Source organism: Pelodiscus sinensis, chromosome 1 (genome assembly GCF_052426305.1).
Source record: "Pelodiscus sinensis isolate ZL-2025 chromosome 1, ASM5242630v1, whole genome shotgun sequence".
In the NCBI taxonomy this organism is placed as follows: Eukaryota; Metazoa; Chordata; order Testudines; family Trionychidae; genus Pelodiscus; species Pelodiscus sinensis.
In genome coordinates, this window is record NC_143052.1 from 82,958,398 (window position 1) to 82,976,786 (window position 18,389).

Below are 18,389 nucleotides of genomic sequence, written 5' to 3' on the forward strand. Positions count from 1 at the left end.
AGCTGTTTGTTGGCTCAGCGCGGCAGCCATGTAAATTTAAATGAAGCGGCGATTATTTAAATCGCCGCTTCATTTTCCTATGTCTGGTAGCCTAATCTACATGCCTCTGGCGACAGAGGCATATAGTCTAGACATACCCTAAGGGGCACAGTGTGCCGGGGGGCAGGGCCGTGCGTGCACTGTGTGCCCGGGGGTGGAGCCATGCATGTGTTGCGCGCCCGGGGCGGAGCTGCGCATGCGTCATGCGCCTGCTGCCCGGGGCACAGGAATGGCTTGAGCTGGCCCTGGGTGAGGGCAGGCAGTTGCTGAAAAGAGGGCTGGGGCTTGTCTTCTTCAGCTGGCCCTTCACTCACCGCCCAGGAAGGGTTCATTATGCAAGCTACCCGGGGAAGAGAGCACAACCCCAGCTCTCTAGTCTGAGGGTATTCTAAGTTAGAATCCACATGCATCTGCACTGACATTGCACTTTAAATGCACTACTGAATTTCAGATTCTTCCCACTGATGCCAGTGTAATTCACAGTCCTAGCAGTTGCTGACTATTGTCTCTGGGGTTCTTTTCCCTGTCTCCATATTTGTCTTTAAGACATATGTATTATACAGAAAGATTAAATGAGGATGGGAGGTAGCCTGATACAACATAATTTATTAGCATCAGTGACAGATGCACAGAAATAATAAGCTCACTTTGGGACCACTTTCCCTTCCAGACACAACGTTTGAAATCCACATGGGGACTCCCTGGGCTGCTCTGGGCTCCAAGTGGGCACTTTCATTTCAAGATTGAAACGCCGCTGAGTCCCATGCTGAGTCCCAGGCTCCATGCAGCACTTCCACTTTAAAATGTCGAAGAGCCCCAGTTGCAAAGTTGGAATGCCGTCGCTGTGCCCTGCCCCCTCCCATTTAAGCCGGCCCTCCCCAGCACCTCTACCTCTCCCCCCTACACCTTGCTGCCTCTTTCTAATAGAGGCAGCAAGGGCGGGGGCGGGGGATTGACTAGTTGACTAGGGTGTCGACTATGTGATAAGCTTTTGCTTATTCGATAGTCAACTGGTTGCTTACATCCCTAGTTCTAAGATCTTTGCCTGAACCAGACAACTGCATACAAGCTTTATCTTCACTTAGGCTTTGTCTCCACTTAAGGTAAACCTGGTGAAAAAGGGACCCTGATGGCTCTGGTCAGACCACTGACTGGGCTGTTGACGGTCCAATTAGCAGTACCATGCAGTGGGGCTGGCAGGGTCCCTGTTAGTATCCACCTTGCTGGGCTCCTGGGAAGTAGTGGCACATTCCCACCCTGCTGCTATGCACAGGGGCAGCTAGAGGGCTATATGCATGCCGTCCTGCCCCAAGCTCTGCTCGTGCAGCTCCCATTGGCTGGGAACCACAGCCAATGGAAGTTGTGGAAGGTGGTGCTGTGGACGGGGCAGCGTGCAGAGCCACCTGGGCACTCCTCCACATAAGAGCCGGAGGGAGCACAAGCAACTGCTACTGAGAGCTGCTTGAGGTAAACACTGCCCCAAGCCTACACAAGCACACCCTGCAGCATCCCAACCCACTACCCCAGCTCTGATCTCTTTCCTGCCCTCTGAATCACTCCGTCTCAGCTGAAAGCACCTTTCTGCCCTCCAAATCCCTCATCTTCAGCTTCTCCCCAGAATACATTCCCGCCCAGCCAGAGCCCTCACCCCCCCCACACCCAACCCCTTCCAGCCTGCCAGCCCTTCTGTCCTTCAAACCCCTCAGTCCTCCTAGCAGAGAGCACCCTCCTCTACCCCAAACCCTTCATCCCCAGCTCAGAGACTGCACCCAAGAAACAGCCTTCACCTCCCACATCTCAACTCCTCAGCCCCATCCCAAAGTTCCCTCCTGCACCTCTAACTCTCATTCCCGGCCCCACACCTGAGCCTGCACCCTCTGCTGGAACCTTTATCCCCACACACACTCCAACCCCCTGCCACAGACTGGAACTCCCTCCTGCACCCTGAACCCCTCATTTCTGGGCCTCCCTCAGAACCCCTGCCCCAGACCCAGAACCTCTTCCCACACAGCAACCACCTGCCTTAGCCTAGAGCTCTCTTCCATGCTCCAAACCACTTGGATCCACCCCTACCCTGCACCCAAACCTATCATCCCTTACCTCACCCCAGGAGCCTGCAACCGCAGCTGGAGCCCTCAACCCCTCTCAAAGCCCCCTGCATCAGCCTCCACTGCCCCCTCTCACTCTGAACCACTCATTTCTGGCTAACCCCTGGAGCCCTCATCCCATCCTCCATCCTGTCTCTCTCAGTTAGCCTAATGAAAATGAGCAAGCGAGGGTGGGGAGAGTGAGTAATGGAGAAAAAGGTGCAGATGGCATGAACAAGAGGCAAGGGTTAAGGTTTTGTGTAAAATCACTTCAGGATAACTGAAATTCATTGTCTCTGCCAGAGGCATAGTCCATTTGTGGTCCTATGCAGAAACACTTTTGCCTCCCTCCTGCACAGAACACACAGTAAAGGGGGTCACTTTGAGCAGCTCAGGGCCCAAAGTAGTTGGCTTGTGGGCTTATGCCTAGTGATGGCACTGGTCTCCACTTGGATTATACAGAGGGACAGCTGTTAGCATTAGTTAGTTAAGTCAATTTTTTTTTGGTACATCAAAAGATGTAGCCACAGGGCTTGTCTTCACTGCAACTGTTAGCTCAGATCAGTACACTTGAGTCATTCCATTCCAGACAGGCTAGCTCAAGTGAACAGTAATAGAGATGTAGCCGTGTTAGTCTGATCTTGCTGAAACAAAAGAGAGAGGACTAAAAGCAGCCAGCACTGGGAAACAACAGCCAGGCTACAGACTGAATTAGTAGTTGAGGATTTGTTGCAATTCAGGCTGCTGTATCCCCACTACATTACCAGCTTGATCATCAGCTGCACTCAAGCTTTGACCTACACCTGGGTGGCCAGCCTACTGGAGCTTAGGGCACCAGGAAAGCCAGAGATTTGCATGTGTGGAAAAAGTCTGGATTAGGGGGCAAAGCTCAAAACTATAAGAAGCAGTAAGCAATGAGAGTATCATGCAGCAAAGACAAGTACACGGAGTAACCCCCATATATCAGTAGGTCTTGCTCCAGCACAAAAAGCAACAGATGAGATTGTTTGCCTTGTCATAATGTCAAGCCAACAAAACAATCAGTGAATTCTGACCTTCCTTTTGTTTTGCCTCAAAGGTTAGAATTGTGAGTTTCAATGATAAGTGATTGTGAGCTCTGCCTTTGCAGATACTCAGAGCACTGAAAGATAGAGGAACCTCTGCAGAATACTTTTTAAACAAATAGATCAAGACAGCTGTCAGGATTCACACCCCCTTTAAGGGTACAGTCTCTTCTCATCTGTCAAAGAAGGTCATAGACAAACACAGGTACCCTACATGAACACTTAGAGCCTTCAAACAGCATGACTAGAACGGAGGAGGGGAGAGAGCAATCAAGCACAGTAGCAATTTGATTTTAGAGAGTTTGGACATTTCTATCAAAACCATGATAGTTTTGATAATTATCCTTTTAGAAAGCTTCAAGAATCCAATCACAGTAGAGAAGCCAGAGAATAATCTTGTCTTTTTAGCTAGCAGACTATTTTTTACCTCAGATCAAGGACACTGCATATCCTCTCCCTTCAGTGAGCACTTGGAGGAAGTTGACTCTCCCTTCCACATAAACGTTTTGTGGATTTTTCTCTAAGATCTCTCCTGAACTGATGAGTATCTGGTGGTTAAGTATTTATATAAAATGTTTACTATACCACTTTTCTAATCATTATACCATATTACATACACTTGCAATATTGCATTGCCTTTGAAATCTGCTAACACAGAATACCTTTTTAAAAAGGGAAAACTAAACCAAACAAGTGCTATTTTTCGTTCCTATTTAGCTCAGATATCAACTGCAGGCTACTCCTTCCAGAAGTAGCTAAAGACAGCCCTTATAGCAGACTGACAGTGTCCTGTAATTGCATACGAATTTTTCATTGTTCTGTTAAAGCTTTAATTGATGATTCCTCTATGCACCTCCTGGAAAATGATTTTCTGACAAAATTCTTTTTTAAATAACATCCTTTCTGAATCAAGTCATTCAACATATATAGGAAAGGAACATGAACAACATGTACATCTAAGTCAGTGTGTCCAAATCAGCCTCACTGCACAAACCATGATAAGCAGAACAGATACCATGTACAGGTACTGAAATAACTCCACAGGAGCCGTTGTAACATAGCATGCCAAAATACAAATGCATGTTATAACGTGCATATCTGACATGATGGGGCTGAAACACCATCAAGCATGCTTACCAGAAAATGCAATATTCAATGACCAAATAGAGTGACTTGTATCATTGCCTTGAGACCCGGACAAAGAAAATCCTTCATACCCAGATCTTCCCTTCATCAGGGCTAAGTAAAGGCTATCTTCAGCCATACTTCTTCCAATGTGGCCCTCCCCTATTAGAATTAATAATAAACACGACCACTGCTTTGGGGCCTTCCTTATGGAGGTACTTGCTAGGGAGCCCAGTATCACTCCTTTTGAATCAACCCGGGGCTTTCCTGCTTCCAAAGGTGACTTTGGCTAACAGGGACCCCATCTGGTGTTAAATGGCTCAGATTAGAAATTCAGTGAGGTTCCTGTGAGAAATACTGAGGTACTAGTATTTAGGGATGTTACATTTTGATTGACTAATCGAATAGTCGATGCAATTTGATAAGGGCACCTCCGCCTTTGAAGTGTAGAAACAGCCCCAGGGGGTGTTGCAACACTTCAAAGGCGAAAGAGCTGGGGGGAGCATGGGGTCAATGGGGCAGTCTCCCACTGGCCCCGTGCTCCCCACGGCATTTCCAAGTGGCACCACCCCATGGAGCCGAGAATCAGCTGAGGATTCCCCAGCTGACTCCTGGCTCGGTGTGGCACTGCCACTTTGAAACACTGCAGGGAGCCCGGCCTCAGGCTCATCACGGCATTTCAAAGTGGTGGTGCTCTGGCCCCAGGCTCCACATGGTGCTGCCGCTTTGAAGCACCGTCTCCTCTTCCCCCCCCCCTTGCTGCCTCTTTCTGAGACAGCGCTGGGGGGGGGGGGGGAGAGGGAGACGACTATTGTGTTGACTACTCGTTCACATCCCTACTAGTATTTTTGTCGTCCTTTCTAATAACATGTATATGAAGATTAATTCTAATCAACATTTCTTATGAACTCAGAAGTCACACACCCCTAAAAAGGATCTCAGAGGAGAAAAAAAAATGACAGCTGCAAACACACAAGCAAAAAGGTAAGACCTCTAAAAGATAGATCTAATTTATAACCATGATTTTTACCACGTAGGCAGGGGAGGGCAGCCTTTTTTGCACTGTGGGCCACTGACCCACAGCAAAAATCAGTCGGGGTTGCACACAACTGAGAAGCAAAAAATAAAAAAAAATGAACAACTCATGTGGCCCCTGACAGAGAAGAAAGACACTTCCCACATTCCTCTCCCACACCAGAGCTGGGGTGCACAGGCAAGTAAATTGTGTGCTTCAGCCCTGGCAGGGGTGAGGAAACTGGAATGCCAGCATGGGCTCCCAGGCCATTGGTTCCCCACCCCTGACCAAAGGGTATGTCTATACTGCATCTAGCAGTCTGCTTTACAGCCCAGATAAGACTCTACTCGAGTTAGTGTGCTAAAAATAGTTCTGTGGTCCTCACAGCATGGGCAGTAGCTTGTGTCCAAGCTCAAAGGGCTAGCCTGAGCCACCAGCCACACCACTAATTTTTAGTGCACTAGCTTGAGGGAAGCTAGCACGAGTCTGTCTATCCAAGCAAGGAGGCAGGCTCCCATCTGAGGTTTAGACATAAGAACAGCTGGTGTGTTAGGCTAACTACCATGAAAATTTAGCAACCCAACAAAATATATATTTGCCTGTCCTCTATGACAATTAACACCAAGGAATTAATTAATTTACTTGCCAGCCAGGTACAAACAAAGCCTAACCAAACAAAAAACCTCACTGTCGGTAGAATTTAAGATAGTTATAAACAGTCCATGCTAAAAGCACAACATATTCAGATGGGGAACCATACAAAATGAGAACACAAGCTCCTAACAATATATATTAAAATATAAAAGCTACTTCACTGCATCAGTGGTATTATAAAGGTCTGGTACTTCACTCCCCATCCTCTGAAATAAGAATTAGCACAAGTCATAAAAGCTGAACCACAAAAACACTTCTGTATTTACAGATCATAATTTTTGTGCTTTTTTTGACAGTTACATCATGATTTAAGGGCATATCAGCTCCCTTCAAGAAATGTGACACATTGTTTGGATTTTTTTTTATTTAAATCTATGGTTTTCCCTAAACTTTGAGATTTCAGACAATGACCAACAAAAGACAGACAAAAAACAGCACTGAAAAGATATTTAATTAAATCTAAGAAATATAGAGTGACTTAATTCTTAAAAGCAGTGCTGTTTGTACAAACATCAGCTGACAGCTTCCTGAGGAGTACACTGAAAGAAACTTGATGAGAGTCACTTTGGCTCAAACCATGAACAAAACAACTCACGTTTTTCTTATAATGTTGGCTCTAATCATGCTCTCCTCTCCCTCACTTTTTACACACTTTAGAGACACATTGAAGGAATTGAAGTTAGACACTTTTTCTAAGCTTTGACAATTTTAGACTCTGATCCATAATCTTATCAGCACAAAGAAGCCACCAATGTCAGTGGGGTTTTACACACCTGGTGTGGTCTGCCCACATGGGTCAGTCAGACTGGATTGCTCTCAAAAGTATTCGTGAAGGTAAAATTCCTTTCATTCCCCATAACGATTTTGGCAGATTCCATTTTGCATTTTTGCAAGAAAAGCGATTTTCATACACAAAGGCGATCCCCCATTTTAAAGAAAAAAAAACTTACATAAACAAATTGGGGATTCATAAAAAAATAAATGTCAGAATTCAAACCACCATGGCAAATGTGTTCCTTGCTGCACTGAATCTGTTGTGTTTAAGACATACAATATTATAATTCTGTAGTTAGATATGTATAATTAAGTACAACTAAAATATTTGGTAATTTTGCATGCTGAGAGACTAAAATTTAATTGAAATATGAAAATTAAAATTAAAATTTAAGTAAAAAATTTGGCCTTACTCTTTCCTAACATTTGAAACAATATTTATGAAAAAATGCAACCAAATGTGTTTTTATTTTACATGCATAATACAAAAAATTAAATTACCTTATGAAACACAGTATCAAAGAGTTTTAGTGAAACATTTCCTGAGTTAATGCTCAAAATAGCTTTCAGGAAAAGGCTGTGGTCAAGCCATATAAATGAGTGTTTCATTAATTCTCATTTCATATCTGACTTTCAGCTCCACATTTATGATATGGTAATCTTCTGCATTAAGTTGGGAGATGTGATTTACGAAGTACACCACTGTTGGTAAGTTTGAAACAGGAAGAGTCTGTGTGGAAAAGAAAACATACTTTGGCAATAAGGAACTCTCCTTTGTCCTTCTCTTAAACATGACTAAGATGAATGCATGTAGAAAGAATGCTCAAATGAAGACAGTGAAAATCAAGGGGATATGGCTTAGAACAAAAGAGGGGAAGACTGCTTATGTTATTTTTCACGAGATCAAGTGTCCCAAACCGTAAAATTAAAAAGGTCTAACAAGGAATCCAAGAGGCAGTTTTATACTTAAATAGAAAAAAAAATACTAAACAGACCTAAATGGGATACCTTTTCATTTACTTCCTTGTTTGCCACTCTGAAGAGCTCTGAGTGAAAAGATGGTGCAATGATTTTGCAGTTGTTGCCAAAAATCAGACCTTAACACCATCTGCACGGTAGAATTTAGAGTTTTCCTACATCTGTTTATAATTAATTTTAAGGAGTGTCAAATATTTTTGAACAAACCTCTTAGTTATAGCCTGTTGACTTGAAAGAATTTTACAGTGTTGAAACTGATCCCAATTTAAGGATCAATTACTAGACAGGTCAAACAGAACTCTGCAACTGAGATCGTTAACTTGGAGGTCAGAACCATATTGCCTTTCCAGTACTGCTAATATGGGTAGGGAAATCCAGTTATAGAAAAGGATGAGAATCATTCATCTGGGGTCATGCAGGCTGTTAGTGTATTGTAAGCTGTCTGAGGCAAGAGTGGTATCTAACTGTATTTGTATAACACTGGGATCTTTATAGCCAACAACTAAAAAATTTCATAATTAGCATTACAGGCTTTTAAAAATATATTTTGATTATTGTATAAAGAATACAAAATTTCAGCATAGCTCTGCTTATATTGCACAGATCTGAGATTCTGCCCATTTTGCCTGCTCTGACCAGATTCCTAAGAAAATGTAAATCACATTCAGTAAAAGTCTGCAGTAGGCAAGAATATCATAATACACATCAAGATTAGGATACAGTATCCACACAGCAGATTTTTTTTAAAGATAATTGGTTTTGCAATGCAAAACGCAACATGTTAGAACAGCATTGTTGTGTATCCTGCTCATTTTTTTCCAGTGTTTAGAGTGCAGTAGATGTTGCTAAGGTAGGAGATGAAAATATATGCAAAACATAAAAAGGGCTGGGGTGTGTGTCTACTAACTCATCACTTATTCTGATTGGGGTCTTCAAAAAAATCTCCTGGGGTGAAAAAATGTTAAGATCAATTTATTTAAAGTTGTGTTTTCCTTTATACTGAAGGCAATACAATCTCACGTGGAGCCAGCACCACGCGTCAAACTTGACAGAGCCAATGCTTTGGGTTGACAAAATGTCATAGGAAAATGGACAGGAATATCCTTGTAGCACTTTAGAAGACCAACTAAAATAGCAACAATTTAGCAACTGTGCCATCTACAAAAGCAATCTATGGGTAGAAAGTGACACTGCTGGATGGTACAACAGTTAGCTTTATTTAGAACAAGAGCAACCCATATGGTGAAGTGAATATGCACTAAAATAGCTTTTCTCTGAATGTAGACACAGGATTTGTCACGTGCAACCTTGAGTATCCAAGCTGTGGTTAGTATGGCCAATTTCCCTAGTCTAGACAAGACCAAGATGTACAGGAGCACACAGAAAGCACTCAGAGTAGCAGAAGGAATCTTCCAGAAGCAGCAGACACTAACTGATATTTGATACCCAATACATTTCATTCATACAGCTACACAGACACAAATATACTATCCCAATATGTAGTTAAAAGATATTAGCAAGAATTGTTTATTTGCAATACAATTTGAGAAACTGAAAAACTTTTACTTCCTTTCCTATTGTGTCAAAACTACTTCCTTCTTTCTTGACAAGCCTAAATCTCCTTGTATTTCCCAACTGTTGCACTCATTAGGATCACCAATGATGTCACCACAGTTCTTGACAGCAGCATGATAAAAATATTCAAGGTAGAACTTTTGTATTACAATTAATTTAAGGATTTGAAAATTTTAATTTCACACACACTGGAACAAAAAGTAAAATATTTCAATTACTTTCCAGGGACAGGCTGTGTGTCAAAATGGCTCAGGGCAGGTCTACACTAGAAATGCTATTTTGGCACCACCATAGCACATCTGGTGAAGACACTATGCTGACAGGAGAACACTCTGGCGTTACCCACCTCTACTAGAGACTGAAACTACAGCCACGTCTATACTAGACCCATAATATTGGCTTACAATACGCAACTCATGCTACATAAATAATGTAGCTGGAGTTGACATACCTTAAAGCCAAGCTTGGCACCATCTTCACAATAGGAAATTGAAGGGAGCAAATACTCTCATTGGCTTCCCTTATTCTTGATGAATGTGATGAGTACTGGTCCTAAACAGACGTGCCTTCAGCGTTGGATTTAGCAGGTCTTAACTAGACCCACTACATCAAACACCAGAAGATTGATCTCGGGCACATAAGTATAAATGTGGTCTATGTCAGCAGGAGAGCATCTCCTGTCAACATAGCACCTATGTGGACAGTGCTTAGGTTGCTGAAACTTGCATTGCTTGGGAGGTGTGTGTCTCACACCCCTGAGCAACGTACTTTAGAGTCACCTAGGTGGTAGTGCAGATGTGCCGTTAGATTGAAAAACATGAACTTTGGGGGGGGGGGTAAATGTGTGTGGAGAGAGGTGTTCTGTCTTTTTCTTTAAGTGTGGAAGAGCGATGATTTAAAAATATTTTAAATGACGGGGTCATTTCATATAAAATTGTCAGTAGGTTAAATTATAGCCCTAAAGTACTTGACAGCGTTCCTTTATATTATGGAAAACAAGCCTATAGGGAAAGTAAAGAAAACTGACAAGGATTTGTATCAGGAGTCCACCTGTCTGCTTAAAATGCCTTTCATAAGGAACATCCCACAAAGTGTTTTAAAATAACTCTTCAGACAGAGCACAAATGCATGTGACATAGAAGAATAACTAGATCCAAGCATATGTCCCCAAAGAGGGAATCTATGGCTGAGAAGCAAAATCCCAGAATTCTGTACAAGCCTCATTCCTATATGCTAATATTTTACAGAGACTAATCATGCTGAGCCATGTTCCCTCTAATTTTTTCCAAACACATATGTAATAAATTTTGTTATGTGCACCAAGACATGTGCTGATGTGCACCACCACTACAAATACATGCTGCCAGCTGTGGGTGCTCTGCCAGTCAGCTGGGTAGCACCTAGATCTTTCCTGAATGGGTGCCTAAGCACTCAGCTTACAGGGAATACTGGTGCTGAGTGTTATGAGTGAGTAGTAAGAGTGTCTCGTTGATCTTCATGCTGGTCTCTAATTTTATAAGTAGCTAATTTTATATATATTTCATTATCAAATGTAACACATTTTTCATAAAAAAAAATCAAACTGTCAGTATGGTGACATGGACCTTCTGTATAGTAGCACAGAACAGCACTGACTAGTCTCCATTCTCCATCCATGGAGAATGGGGCTATAGACTTCAGCTCTGCTGCTCCATTCTTAGTTTCAGCGCCGTAGGGGATGCCCGGGCTTGAGGCTCTGCTGCCAACTTCAGCTGGATGGGAGAGGGCGACATTGGGCTCGGGGCTTTAGGGATGGGCGGGGAGAACTGGGGCTGAAACCAGAGCTCCCTTTGTAGCTAAAGCCCCAAGGCTTGACATGCCCTGTGAGGCTGAAACTGGGAGCAGAGCCTAAAACCCTGGCGACCCCCTAGGGTTTCCAGGTTCTGTTTTTTTACCACAAAGTCCAGTCGAAAAGGGAACAGACATTAAAAGTCAGTTTACAGTAGACAGAGAAGTGAAGTCACTTGGGCCAGATCTTTGAGAACACAGTTGGTCATCCTATACCCTTTGCGATACTGAAACTGAGAGCAGAGCAGTGGGGCTGAAGCTCCAAGCCACAGTACTCCTTGCACCTCCGTGGCCTCCCCCCCAATCTAAAACCCTGAGCGCGGGTGTTCCTGTGGGGCAGAAGCCCCAAATCCCATCCCCACCCAGAGCCCTGACTTCCACCACTATGGCTGCAGCCCCAAGCCCCTATTGCTGAAGCCCTGAGCTAGAGCCCTGAGGCAGTAGTGTTTTTGCAGAATGAATGGGCTAAAGTTTTTTATTTATTTTTGCCTGAGCTGTTGCCTGATAACTTCTAGCTCCAGGTGGTGTCTGATTGACTGGTAAGTCTGTAATTCTGGTGTTCATATCTCTGAAGTTCTACTGCATAGCATTTTCCTTGGTTTTACAACAGGAGAAGCATCTTTCAGAGTTCAGCAAACAAGAAATCTCAGATATCTTAAATGTCTTTAAAAAGGCTGTTCTAAAAAGCCAAATTTAAAAGTCCTCCTAATAAAGAGTTTAGCACACACCCTGTGAAACTGCTTATGAGACATTATCCTATACAGACATTTTTTCAGGGAAGCAGGCTTTTCCCCATCTCTGATAGTATCTATTCATAAAAGCGGGCCACCAAATTAACATTTATCTTTGGGTCCAATCCTGCAGCCCTCACTGGTGCTATGTAAGTCCCTATTGATCATCACGAGAGTAGTCCATACAGGCTATTTAGTTCAAGAAATGGTTGCAAAATTAAGCCCAGAGTGAAAAAACAAACATACCAAAGACGGAGTTTAACCACAAAGACAGATTTCAAACCTCAAGCAATCACTATTTAGCATACCATGTTCTGGAAAAGTTTCCATGAAGAAAGCATCTAACTTACGAATCAGACAATAACCCACAGTTTTAAAATTCTTCCTCGGTCCTGCTTATTAGCTCTATTTTCATTTATTTACACTTAAGCATACTTTATGGTTTTCCAAATAATAATTCTAAATCAGGTCATTGGAAAAAATGAAAGAGAAAGTATACAGTTATACTCATTCAGAGCTCTGAATGTATCTCAAAGAAAAATCCTCTTACTAGGCTGTATCAGCAAACAATGCAATAAGAAATTATGCTAACAATTACAGGCAACAGAACATTCAGTGAAAATCAATTAGCAATCATGTATAGCTGCAAAAACTCAGGAAAAATTGCCAATATATTTAGGAAACAGGTCATTAACCCATGAAAAGCTGGAGGAGCAGAGAAACTGAGCCTGAAGTACAAGACAGTAGCTTAGCAAATGCAAGTACTGTAATATTACTAAAAAAGGAGGTCCCAAAGATTCAGGAAAGTTTAAGTCTATTTGCTTTCTGTCATCTCATACGCTGTGAGTTATGCTGAGTTCTCCTTTGCATCTTTAGTTTGTTTAGTCTGTTGGCAAAATTTTCACTCAATTTCAGTTTGTTTCCATTCAAGTGTTTGCCCTCTTTTTGAGGAAAAAAGTTTACTATAAAAAGGAGAAAGAAAAATATTTATGATTTTTGTCATTCATTGAGAAAAATACAATACTATTACTGTGAAGTAATTGAGCTGTAGTTACACATCTCTTTCAGTAGTGTCAAAAGAAATATTATAATGTTACTTCGGACTCGCATAAAAAGCATTAGCTTTTAGTAATGCTTCTTGTTTATGCTGTCTCTTGCTAAATTATAATAATTTAAACTTGGCATGAACATAGAAATGCACTTTCTGTCCCTCCCCTTCCTAGCCACCATTATATTTTAATTAGAAACAAAATGAACTAGCTTAACCCCCCCACCCCCCAAAAAAGCTAGTGCATCCCTTTTCTTTTAGGGATGTTAAAATGGTTATTCGTTTAACTGTTTTAAATCCAGGCTCTCTGCCCAGTCCCATCTCTGATCCAACTGAGGCTCCCTGTGGTCACCAGAGAGGGAGTAACCATTAAGCATACAATTAAGGCTCATGCCCTCCTTGGTGGACACAGAGAAATGTTTGGGAGAAGAGTGTGTGGGGCCAGCCCCACAGTGCAATCTGGGGTAGAGAAGGAACACCACCAAGGCCTGCTCTACCTTCAGCTCAGCTCTGTCCCCATCCCATATCTACTTAGGGTTGCTAAGTCCAATTTTGTGAGACTGCCAGCGAAGTTAGTAACCCTGGCTCCACTCTGCCACCAGCTCAGCTTCAACACCAGCTCCACTTTGTTCCTTACTCAAGCCTCATCCAGCTCCACCTCTGGCCCTAGCTCCTCCCCATCCACACTTCAGCCCATAGTTCTCCTCAGTCCAAGTGCCTTTGCAGACATAACTGTGCAGTAACAGGGAGGAGGAAGGCGAATAGATGTAAATACTGTTGGGGGGGAAGTGCAGGAAGAAAAGTTTGGGAACCACAGTTTGAAGATTTTAGGCCATCCTCTAGAGCAGGAGTTCTCAAACTTTGTGATACCACGACCCCGCCCCCCCCAAGTTGCTCGGGACCTCCAGTTTGAGAAACGCAGCTCTAAAACACCATAAATTGGATGCTGTTGCAAGGTCAGGATTAAATGGACCTGTGGTCTATTCAGATACATCAAATCTCGTGTTCCAGTGGCTACACTGGTTACATGCTTTAATAGTAATGTTTCAGGTACAGGATTTTCAACCTACAGGCTGTGCTTCTAAATACAAGGTATTTGCACTGCCATTTTAAACTACAACAAAGATTACTGCTCAAAAACTTCACATTCCAGGCTATGGACATTTTAAGAAATGTGGCCTTACAGAAACAGGGCAAGTTCAAGTGCAACAAAATAGGTTTATATTACCCAGGGAACCAGCTGCTTCGAAGTGTTACTCTGCTTCCTTTTTCAAAGTCTTTAACTATTCATGAATACTGCAGAAGGTTTAAGTTATGATGAAATACAAAAGTCTTCTGAGCTACAAATTGTTACTAGATTGACCCTGGTTCTCATTTGACATCTAAAAGAAAGCTGTGCCAAGACAGAAGCAAGCACTTTACTCGAGGAAACAACAACCATACAAAAACTGTACACAGTTTAAGACCAATGCATGTGGGTAAATGTATAAAATGTCACACTCAACCTTATGAAGCTTAATGAGACTACAGGCAGTCCCCGGGTTACGTACAAGATAGGGACTGTAGGTTTGTTCTTAAGTTGAATTTGTATGCAAGTCGGAACTGGTACATATTGTAGGGGAAACTCTAGCCAAACATTTCTCCAGAGCTCAGTTTTATTCTCCCACACCTCACTTCCCTCTGTCCTTTATTCTCAAGCTGAGGTGTCTGCTGAGAAAAGCCGCTCCGCGTCTCCCTGGTCTGCTGGGTGGGGCGCTAGCTTCGCGTCTCCCTGGTCTGCTAGGGGGAAAAGCAGCTAGTGCGGGGTTGCCTCACCCAGTTTGTAAGTAGGGATCCGATGTAAGTCGGATCCATGTAACCCGGGGACTGCCTGTACTTCTCACAATAAAAATCCCCCACTTTCCTACGAAGACAAGTAACTTGATGTAGATGACAAGCAATTCAATAAGCATGTTTATACTTTAAGGGTGCCATTTCAAATATTTTCTCCCTCTTTACGCCATACACCTCATTGCAAAACAAGTTTTCACACCAGTGAGATAAATAAAAAAGTCCAAAGCCTTTGTACTCTACATGTAAAAAAGCAGCAGTGATGGTTTTCACAGAGCCTGTTCTATACACCAGCTCTGCAATTCATTTTCATAAGCACCCCTTCCACCAGAGTCACATTCAGCAATTCCTTGTACTATACTTTTGGAAATGTTTGCTCAACACTATGCCGTAAATAGCTACATATTCTGTTGAAAATCTGAGCATGGATTTGAACCAAACCCTAAAAAGAGCCAATCTTTATTAATAAAAGTCACCAAAGCAAACCTTTAAGTACCTCTTCACCACACAGAAAGCTTTCCATTTGATTGTTCAGCTAAGAGAATTTAAGAAGGTTCATTTGGGACTTGGTCTATAGGAGCTTATCCAGATTTAATACAAGCAACAGTTAAATATTACCATCAATTCCAATTTAAGGATACTCTAAATTCCAAAGCATAGTAATTGGCTTGTCTGTCTTTAAGTCTGATTAGACATTGGCAATGATGAAAATTCACCATTTCCCTGATACCAAATTCTACAAGTAGAAGCAAGAGTTATTTCCCCAATTAAAAAAAAAAACCCTTCTGGACCACAAATTGTTACTAGATTAACAGATACAGGTGAAAATGCATAGGGGTATTGTACTGTTTTGCCAACCCATAATTATTCAAGCATATTTCCTAAATTCACCATCCAAACAACAACAACATTTTGTTTGTATCCAACACAGAGAGATGGATCTATTTTACACACGCTTTCCTCCTACATTACCTGCCATGTCTTGAATGGCTGCTTGCAGCTTCATATGGTTCTTCCACCTCATATACATTTGAGTCATGGTCTTCCACCACACTGCTGGAATTCTGCCATTCAAAACATGGATTTTTATCAGAAGATAGAATAAAAGGCAAATTTTCATACTCTGGAATTTCTTCATAGTGCTGCACATTCTCATAGTCCGGTGGATAATCGCTTATAAGAGAATTCAAGTGGGTTTGTGATAACTGCTTTCCTGAGAATGTGTGTTCATCTAAAGACTCTACTCTTCGACTGTTTGGAATCTCATGGTGACTCCTATGTCTCTGTCTTTTCTTTTGTGATGCTGGGCTACCTATTTCTATAGAACGTGCCCTGGCAGATTTGGTTTTCCTTTCGCTTGCTATGGATGTTACATTCCAGTTGTTACCAACACTATTCCCTTCCTCAGTGGAAAAACTAGCTATGGCACTATCCATGGACTGGCTGCCCTTGGAAAAAAATTTCTGGAAGTCACTTTTCATTATGCAAACAGACAACTTGATGTTGAGAAGCTTCTTCAAAGCATTTTTCTTTTGGGTATCTTTGGAAGACTTGTTCGTTCTTTCCATATCCACGGAAGATAGAGATTTAGCTCTAGGCTTGGTCACAGCAGTTGAAAAGTCAGAGTTTGTGGCAACGTTGGCAGTTTTTAATGAATCTGGATTGCCTGAAAATGGCAGAATAGGGTGAGGTAATTTCCAGACAGGTTTCTCTGAAGAACGTTTTGGCATACCATGGTAAGACAACGTACCTTGTTCATTGGCCAACATATGCCTTAAACAAGTTCTGTCAAGAACCTTTTCTGATTTTTTATCTTCATTGGAAATGTAAGAACTTTTCTCAACAAGCTCCTCAGATGCGGCTTTTTTGAGCAGTCCAGCAGCAGGCAAGCTGTGTCTTTGAGGTTTTTTAGGAATAATCCTTGGTGAACTTTCATCTTTTACATGAATCTCCTTATGTTCTCGTGTCTGTGAGGAGATGTGAAGGCTACTGGAGGGAACCAAGTCCTGATTGCAACTCAATTTGAGCTGCTTAGGCAAACTCATCGACAGTGTACTGCTTCGTATAAAACTAATCCTTTTGTCCACAGCAGCTAACATACTAGCATCATCTGTCATTTTATCTGCAGGACTTTTTAAATTAAGGTCTTCATCCAAGGAATGTTCAACATTTTCTGTCATGAGAGAAGCTTCTTGTAGAACCTGAGGTGAGATATCCTGTGAGGTTAATTCTTCAGTAGATTCCTTCACCCAGTGTATTTTCTCAACAAGATTTTGAGTAATCTCAAATGTATTATTCTGAAGCACTTTTTCTGGATTATCATTATATGAAACACTCTGACCAAGAACATTAATTGTTGCTGGTTTTTTCAAGATGTGCTCAGAAGGTCCAGCACAATCACTCTCTGAATTAATTGGTTCTCTTGTTACTTCTCCAGTAGTGTCTATACCGTCTTGACGGACTAGACACGCAGTACGTGGCTTTCTCGGTTTTGGAACTGGAAGCACTTTTGAGACAGGTACTGAACATACTATAGAGGAAGGTGGAGTTTTCACATCATCTCCTTTCATACAGACTTCACCTGAAAATATAATATCACTTTTTACATTGATATTTTCCAGAGTTACTTGGTCCAATGAGCAACAGCAATTGTGGTTTTTTTCAGTTAAACTAGAACAAGTTTCACTCATATGAATATCATTAGCATCTCCCTTATTTTGGTTATTTTGTGGTTTGACTGCAGATTCCTCAGAACCAGATGATGGTACAAGATTTGTAAACTCTTTTTCATTATTAGAACTATCACAATCATCCCTTTCAAGTTTATCTGGACACTCATGCCTCAGAAGATTGCTAGTAGGGAATATACTTTGAGTTAGAACATCTTTCAATGTCCCTTCCAGAAAACTGCCCTTTAAAACTACCCTATTTCTATTAGCCACTTTTTCATTGTGATTCTCATTTATTGTCCTACTTTTTACAGATGGTGCAATTTGTCCACCTATCTTGATATTCTCTAAGTTCTCCAGGTGTTCAAAAATTATTTGAGTATTACATGTGCTCTCTCCATTTCCAAGTTTATGGATGCATTCAAAATCGCAAGAACACAGTGGAATAATGTAAGCTGTATCCTCAGTGTTTTCTGCTGGATCTCCATTTTCAAAATTTAAGTGGTCTAGAGTTTCAGAAGACTCTCCTGTGTGTTCTTCTAGGCTTTTGGTGCATTTTCTCAAACATGATGGAGGTCTAACTTCAGGAACAGATGAACTCTTGAGAACCTTTGGTTTTGGTGCTATTGCTGGCTTAGTTTTCTTTATTGTTTGTACAACACCAGCAAGCACAATGTCTGGCTTGGGTGCAACAGGAGGAGGTGATGACTTGTATCCTACCACAAATTTTGGTTTTGGGGCCACTGGTGGCTTCTTAATTTCTAAAAAGGAAAAAGACAAAAAAATTAATCATTGTGAGCCTAGAAAACAATTTACTTTGCATTACAGAGCTTTAAAGGTTAACATTTTTACATTTAAACAATCCAATGATTTTACACTACTTCACTTTTCTCCTACTGCACTTCTTATACCAGTATTTCCTCCTTTTCTATAGGAACACTCAAGTAGCTCAGGGGAAAAACTTCTAAAATAA

At 41.9% G+C, this 18,389-nt stretch overlaps 1 protein-coding gene across 1 annotated transcript in view; it reads right to left on the minus strand.

Annotated features, from left to right (window-relative positions):
- The window catches only part of FGD6 (FYVE, RhoGEF and PH domain containing 6), a 119,066-nt gene that overhangs the window by 87,198 nt on the left and 13,479 nt on the right, over positions 1-18,389 (minus strand). Inside the window, exon 2 of the mRNA XM_006118299.5 lies at positions 15,720-18,177. Coding sequence (XP_006118361.3) covers positions 15,720-18,177 — 2,458 coding nt within the window. The remainder of the gene's footprint in view (positions 1-15,719; positions 18,178-18,389) is intronic.